The 7,500-nt window shown below is 35.0% G+C and overlaps 1 protein-coding gene across 2 annotated transcripts in view; it reads right to left on the reverse strand.

Annotated features, from left to right (window-relative positions):
- The window catches only part of LOC122331233 (transcriptional enhancer factor TEF-3-like), a 26,696-nt gene that overhangs the window by 5,863 nt on the left and 13,333 nt on the right, over positions 1 to 7,500 (reverse strand). Inside the window, exons 4-8 of one of the 2 annotated variants that reach the window (XM_043228775.1) lie at positions 3,587 to 3,721; positions 3,463 to 3,506; positions 2,313 to 2,374; positions 2,112 to 2,242; positions 1,860 to 2,033 (exon numbers count right to left, since the gene is read on the reverse strand). In XM_043228775.1, the coding sequence (XP_043084710.1) occupies positions 1,860 to 2,033; positions 2,112 to 2,242; positions 2,313 to 2,374; positions 3,463 to 3,506; positions 3,587 to 3,697 (522 nt within the window). In that variant the 5' untranslated portion in view covers positions 3,698 to 3,721. Of the gene's footprint in view, positions 1 to 1,859; positions 2,034 to 2,111; positions 2,243 to 2,312; positions 2,375 to 3,462; positions 3,507 to 3,586; positions 3,776 to 7,500 lie in introns of both variants that reach the window. The other variant, XM_043228774.1, reaches the window with a different exon arrangement.

A 7,500-nucleotide genomic window follows, 5' to 3' on the forward strand; every position in this document is an offset into this window, starting at 1 on the left:
CTGTATAAAAAGGACAAGGCAACATTAAATAACACTTCATATATATATATATATATATATATATATATATATAAATATATATATATATATATATATATATATATATATATATAAAGTAAAATCTGTAATTTTTCTACATTAATATTTATGTATTAATATATATATATATATATTAGAATACATTACATAAGTTATATTACTTAAAAAAATTAATACATAATTATATATATATATATATATATATATATATATATATATATATATATATATATATATATATATATATATATATATATATATAGTTATATAATTATGAATTATTTTAGATATTTTTATATTTAATTATATACTTTTAAATAGTTTATATATATATATAAATATAAATTATTAATGCATGTACGCATACATAAATAAATAGATATAGGTAAAATACACACATGCTGCAATACTATAATAATAATATATATTACATCAATTCTATATTAAATATTAATAATTGAATATTACAAAATATACACACACACATATCATAAATAATATATTTTCTACATATTTTATATAATCTATTTTATATATAAAATACGGCATTAAACATAACATAATTTAAAAATGAAATATTTAACAAACGGCAATTACGCATCACTTTATTGAATATGTGCAGACCGCACCAAAACACCCACAACACGAACGACGAGTCCAGACAGTCCCAGTAAGCTCATGAACACAAAAAGGCAACGATTGAGCACTTGAACAATACTTAAGTGTCTCTCAGGAGGCCGGCGGCTCTATAAATAGAGGGCTGCGTGTGGTTTGGAGGCAGTGACAGGTGTCCAAGATCAGATTTCTGTCTCTCCGACCTCCAACATCCCACACTAACCCTTCTCCAGCGGGATTTTCCTTTGCCCTTTCTACTTATTTAATATTTGAGATGTCTTATTCAAGAAATAAGACACAAGAAACCTTGCGAAGACAGGACAACTACTGTAACCGTTAATTGGGAGCATTTAAATATGCATGTAGTTACACGGAAACCATAAGAAATGAAAGACAGAATGTTATTTACAGATGTATCTAATATTAAAACAAAATAAATAATGAAAATAAAATTTAAAATATCATTGAAAATTAAATAAATTAGCTAAAGCGTAAATTAAAAACAAATAAGCCAAATAAAATCATAGAAAATTTTAAAATCATGTTAAAAACATAATAAAATATCAAGTTAAATCAAAGGAAAAAAAAATAAAAATCAACGAGATAATATGAAATCAGACATAATACATAAACCAAACCAAACCAAAAAAATATCATTTTAAATAATATAATATTTTAATTATTTGCGCAAATCATTTCAAGTAGCCTGTTTCATTAAAATCAATTTTAAAACTGTTATTAATTGAGAAATTATGTTTTCTACTTGTAAATTGTACCCTACAGATGCAGATGCAACGCACATACATTAAAATTAGTCGAACAATTAAGTTTTAGTCAAATTGGTTTGGGTTTTTGTTTACATAATGTATGTGAACTGTGTATATTTATTACGTATACATAAATACACACGCATGCAGCATCTAATTATATCGCATATAAAGGTATAAACGTATCTATACATGCATATGTGTGTATTTATATATATATATATATATATACACTACATGCACATCTATTATGAAAACAGAAACTTTTATTTAGTTTAATTGTGTGACGGCACTAATTAATACTAATATTGTGGGGGGGTTGTGTTTTTTTACATTATATCATCATAATTGGGATTTTTCGATATCGCATGCACACGCGTCTCTTTCAAATCCAAATGAGTTAAGAAATGAATTTCGTTCGCGGTTTGGGACTCTTACCCAGAACTTCACGAGGAAGAACGCGTTAGGCGGTCCCTTCTCGAACAGCTCCTTCAGTCCTCCTTTCTTCTCCGGGAACTTGTCGTAAATCTGCCGTATGTCCACGGCCTCCAGGTACGGGTCGCTGTAGGCGGGGTTGGACTGACCGATGTGTACGAACAGGTGCTTGTTGACCTGCGCGGAGAAACGTGTCTGTGAGTGTGAGTGCCGGTCTGGTCGGGCGCCGGTGAGCGCCGGTGACGAAGGACTCACGCTCTCGGGGTCCTGCGGCTGCTCCAGGAAAGCGGAGAACTCCAGCATGCGTAGCTTCGCGCCGGCGATGCTCCGGCCCTGCCAGGGAGGCGCTCCGGAGGACATCGACAGACCCGCGGTGCTCTCGAAACCTGAGGAAGCCATCGTGAGCGTTATACCGCAGGTCGGTCCGATCGGGAGGAGCTTTTAATGCTTACAGACCTGCTATAGGAGGAGGACCGGCGGCCTGCATCACGAAGTTCTGCTGAGAAAACGGCTTGATGCTGTTCGGGAAAGACAGCTCTTAGGACGTTTGTTGCTCGTGCAATAAAAATTGTGTAATATAAAATCGATTTACCTTGCTATATATACTGTATGCGTGTATGCATACATAATGTGTATGATGTTTTTTAAAAAGTAATAGCTTCAGCGCAATATCTCTTCTGTTCAGCAAACATTGTAATCATCCAAAGTACAGCAAAAGCAGTAATGTAGTAAAATATTTTTACTATTTAAAATAACTGCTTTGTTTTTGATTACATTTTAAAATGCAATTCGTTTCTGTGATTAAAACCTGAAATTTCTCCAGTCTTTAGTGTCCTCATGATCCTTCAAAAATCATTATAATATACTGATTTGCTGTATATATACATATATATATATATTTATATGTAATTTATATTTTTATAAAATAAAATGTATATTTGATTTTATAAATATATATATATATATATATATATATATATATATATATATATATATATATATATATAAAAATAAAATATAAATGTAATACAAAAATAGATTATACATATAATACATAATATAAATATATTGAATATATATTTGTCATATAATAATATATTGAGCATATACATTTTAACTTAAAACAATCTAGTAATAAATAATAAATAAATACAACAAATTGTGTAATATAATTGTTGTATGGAATATTTTCAGCTAAAAAAAGTAACATTATATATATATATATATATATATATATATATATATATATATATATATATATATATATATATATATATATATATATATATATATATATATATATTGTTAATTAATTTCAGAATTATTTCATATAAAAAAACTATATAAAATTTATTTCCTTTATTCTATATTTTTAGCTTTATTATTAGCTACAATATTTTTATATTATTCCATATAAAGCCTAAGAACATTTTATTAAATATTATATTTAAAATAAATAATTTTTTATATACTTTGCATACATATTTCCATGTCTATAAACCGGTTTAGGGTCACACATCTTTTATCAAATCGAGTAAACGTTCGTCTTCTCTGTAACCTCTGTGTCCTGAACCGAGCCGGACGTGCAAACAAAACATGAACTTACTCTTCAGGACCCGCGGCTTGTCCTGCGAGAGCGCCGTGCCAAAACTACAAAAAACAAAGGCACGAAATGAGAATCAGCCTCGTGTCCAGAGCACAGGCGCTCAGCTGAAAGGTGCAGAGCTCACCCCGGCGGAGGTCGGGTAGGCCGGCCGAGAGAGGCCCTGCAGAGCCATCTTGTTCTGAAAGGCCGTGGCTGAGATGATCTGAGCCGAAGACATGGTGGACATACTCTGCATGGCTTTGTCTTTGGCGACCTGGTCCTGACGGAAGAAGACGACGACATCAGGAACATCGCACATGTGCACCCCATTCACCTGCAGGTTGAGTTTGTTCACTAATAAGCATTCTCCATAGCGACCTCATTTACACATTAAACCCTGACGAATACTTCACTAAGTACAAAGATCAGAAACATGCTCAAAATAGTTCGTATCATGACCTATATCATCGTTAGTGCGTTAAAACGCAAATCTTGCTTTTTGTCAGTGAGGTGTGCCAGAAATGGTCTAAAAAAACCAAAAAGAAATAGGAAACGGGTTTGCTTTTGTAGCAAATGAATACAACCTTACTGAGCAGATGAGATTTGTGACTTTTTTTTTTTTTGTTATAGGCTACATTTTATGTATATATAGTATATATGTATATATGCATTTTATATATATATTAACATATAGGCCAAAAATATTTTTAAAGCATGCATTTTAACTCAAATAGAACAGCCCATAAATGATAATATATATATATATATATATATATATGAATTATAAATATACATAGTAATAGATTCTATTTACATCAGATGAAAATATCATGGTCTTTTTTAGCGATATGGATTCTATTTACACTAATTGAAAATAGCGGCATTATTTAAGTGCATAGCATTTTCTGCTATTTATACTCTTTATTTCAGGTGGCAGTTATCTGCACCTCAGTATTGAAGTGCATTAAAATAAAATGCAACTTACTGAGTGTAAATGTTTATTTTAACAGAGTAGATTCATGCTAAAATGAAGCTTTACATACACTCAATACAGTAAGAAATAATAAAAAAAACTAAAACTAAATATTTCACCTTTAAAAAAATCAATACGCATTTAACCAAATCTTGAACTTAATGCAAAATGCATCTTTTGCACAGGAGCTGGAATCAGTGAAATGCTCCGTTTTGGTTCATAGTAAATTAATAATAAAATCAAATAAAACCTAACCGAAATAAACGACATAAAATATAGCATTACACAATTTAGATTTAATATAGCAAATAATGAAATACTAAATAAAATGAGTTAATATACGTGCGTTTGATTCAGTTCCACATATTATTTCAAACAGCCCGTGATTTATTGTGAATTATGTTGTCTCCTATTGGAAATCACACATTTACTTAATCATACTTAAAATACATACAAATATTTTTGTAGTATCTTTTCTTAGATTATGTGGCCCAGTTAGTTTATTGTAACATAATTAACTTAATTTTAAATGGGAATATAAGTTTAAGTCGATGGGAAGATCTCCAAATAGCAAAGTACATGTGTGTGCGTGAATGTGTGTGTGTGTGTGTGTGTGTGAGCATGTTTGTGTGTGTGTGAGCGTGCATGTTTGTGTGTGTTTGTGTGTGTGTGAGTGAGCGTGCATGTTTGTGTGTGTGTGTGTGTGAGCATGTGTGTGTGTGAGCGTGCATGTTTGTGTGTGTGAGCATGTGTGTGTGTGAGCGTGCATGTTTGTGTGTGTGAGCATGTGTGTGTGTGAGCGTGCATGTTTGTTTGTGTGTGTGTGAGCTTGTTTGTGTGTGTGTGTGAGCGTGCATGTTTGTGTGTGTGTGTGTGTGTGTGAGCTTGTTTGTGTGTGTGTGAGCGTGCATGTTTGTGTGTGTGTGCATGCATGTGTGTGTGTGCGTGCATGTTTGTGTGTGTGTGTGTGCATGCATGTGTGTGTGTGTGTGTGCATGTTTGTGTGTGTGTGAGTGTGCATGTTTGTGTGTGTGTGTGTGTGTGCATGTTTGTGTGTGTGTGTGTGAGCATGTTTGTGTGTGTGTGAGCATGTTTGTGTGTGTGTGTGTGTGTGTGAGCATGTGTGTGTGTGTGTGTGAGCGTGCATGTTTGTGTGTGTGTGTGTGAGCTTGTTTGTGTGTGTGTGTGTGAGCTTGTTTGTGTGAGAATGTTTGTGTGTGTGTGTGTGTGTGAGCATGTGTGTGTGTGTGTGTGTGTGTGTGTGTGTGTGTGAGCATGTTTGTGTGTGTGTGTGTGTGTGAGCATGTTTGTGTGTGTGTGTGTGTGTGAGCATGTTTTTTGTGTGTGTGTGTGTGTGCATGTTTGTGTGTGTGAGCATGTTTGTGTGTGTGTGAGCGTGCATGTTTGTGTGTGTGTGTGTGTGAGCATGTTTGTGTGTGTGTGTGTGTGTGAGCATGTTGTGTGTGTGTGTGTGTGTGAGCATGTTTGTGTGTGTGTGTGTGAGCATGTTTGTGTGTGTGTGAGCGTGCATGTTTGTGTGTGTGTGTGTGAGCATGTTTGTGTGTGTGTGTGAGCATGTTTGTGTGTGTGTGAGCGTGCATGTGTGTGTGTGTGTGTGTGTGTGAGCATGTTTGTGTGTGTGTGTGTGTGTGAGCATGTTTGTGTGTGTGTGTGTGTGAGCATGTTTGTGTGTGTGTGTGTGAGCATGTTTGTGTGTGTGTGAGCGTGCATGTTTGTGTGTGTGTGTGTGAGCATGTTTGTGTGTGTGTGTGAGCATGTTTGTGTGTGTGTGTGAGCGTGCACAGGTATGACACAGGTATCATAAGGTGAAAGTGACTTTTCAGGACATTTTTAAAACACTTATAAGTTTTTTGAAAATCTACAAATGGCTGTAGTTTCCTGAAGGGATAAGTTTAAGCGTAGGACAAAAGCACACACAGTTTGTGCTGTATAAACATGATTACGCCTATAGGATTTCCCCACTTTCCACAAAAACGATTGTGTGTGTGTGTGTGTGTGTGTGTGTGTGTGTGTGTGCTGAAGGTGGTTTATGGCTCTGGCAGCGTTTGAGTGTTGTTGACAGCTTGACTCCTTCTCCTAGAGGTCAACTGAAGAACTGGGAGCTCCGACATTATGAAACAGGAGACCACGCTCGGAAAAACAGCCACAGCTCCTTTACCTGCCACCGTGTTTACTGAGACAAGCTGGAAATCAACTACGGTCTGAGAGCTACTGGGATCTGCTGGACGTGAATGTGAGACGCCTAGAACCGAGTCAAAGTCAAAGCCATCATGCATTGCATGTTGCATTCAATGTCGATGAAGTTAATAACTGCCATACACTGCTCATACGTGAAAGCAAAGTTGTAGTGAGCTTCGCTGTGAGCTACTAAGAAGCTAAACGAGTGAACTATAACTATATGCATTAAACAACATTTTAGCAATGTGCACTAAATACTACCAACAGGGATAGAAAACAATGTGTAACCTCGAAAAAAAACACTTACTGACTGATGAATCCTTCTTTAATGGTTCATTTAGACTAACAAACTGATTCACTAAAAGGAATTAGTCTTTTGATTCTGAACGTTTCATGAGAAAGAGAGTGCATTTTAGAAAAATGTATATTAGAAATAAAATATCGTATGTATTTTTAAAAAGTTCAGCCCAACGACTGTCGAATCAAACGAATCAGTGAATCGTTTCCTTTTGAAACGAATCGTTACAGTGAATCAGTCAAACTAAAGCTTCGCATGAGAATTCCCTCAGTTCAAAAATAATAAGTATGTCTAGTATTCACTGGAATGAACTGATTCACTAAAACGAATCCTCCTTTTCAAAGCTTCACACAGTTCGCTCATCTACTCCCGCCGGATATACTTTGCTATAACTACGCGAATCTACGGCGGAGTTGCATCATGGCAGAGAGGTCGCGGTCGTCGGCGACTAGCCCAAGCAACTGCTGTGTCCTTGAAGCATGACTAGCCGATGCATTCTTCGGCCCCGATCTGGCAGAGGCTGCGGGCTGAAATATGGGCATGTGTGTGTCCGTCACAGTTCTCAGTTACAGAAACGCATTTAAAAGGG

The sequence above is a fragment of the Puntigrus tetrazona genome, chromosome 25, assembly GCF_018831695.1.
Source record: "Puntigrus tetrazona isolate hp1 chromosome 25, ASM1883169v1, whole genome shotgun sequence".
NCBI lineage: Eukaryota > Metazoa > Chordata > Actinopteri > Cypriniformes > Cyprinidae > Puntigrus > Puntigrus tetrazona.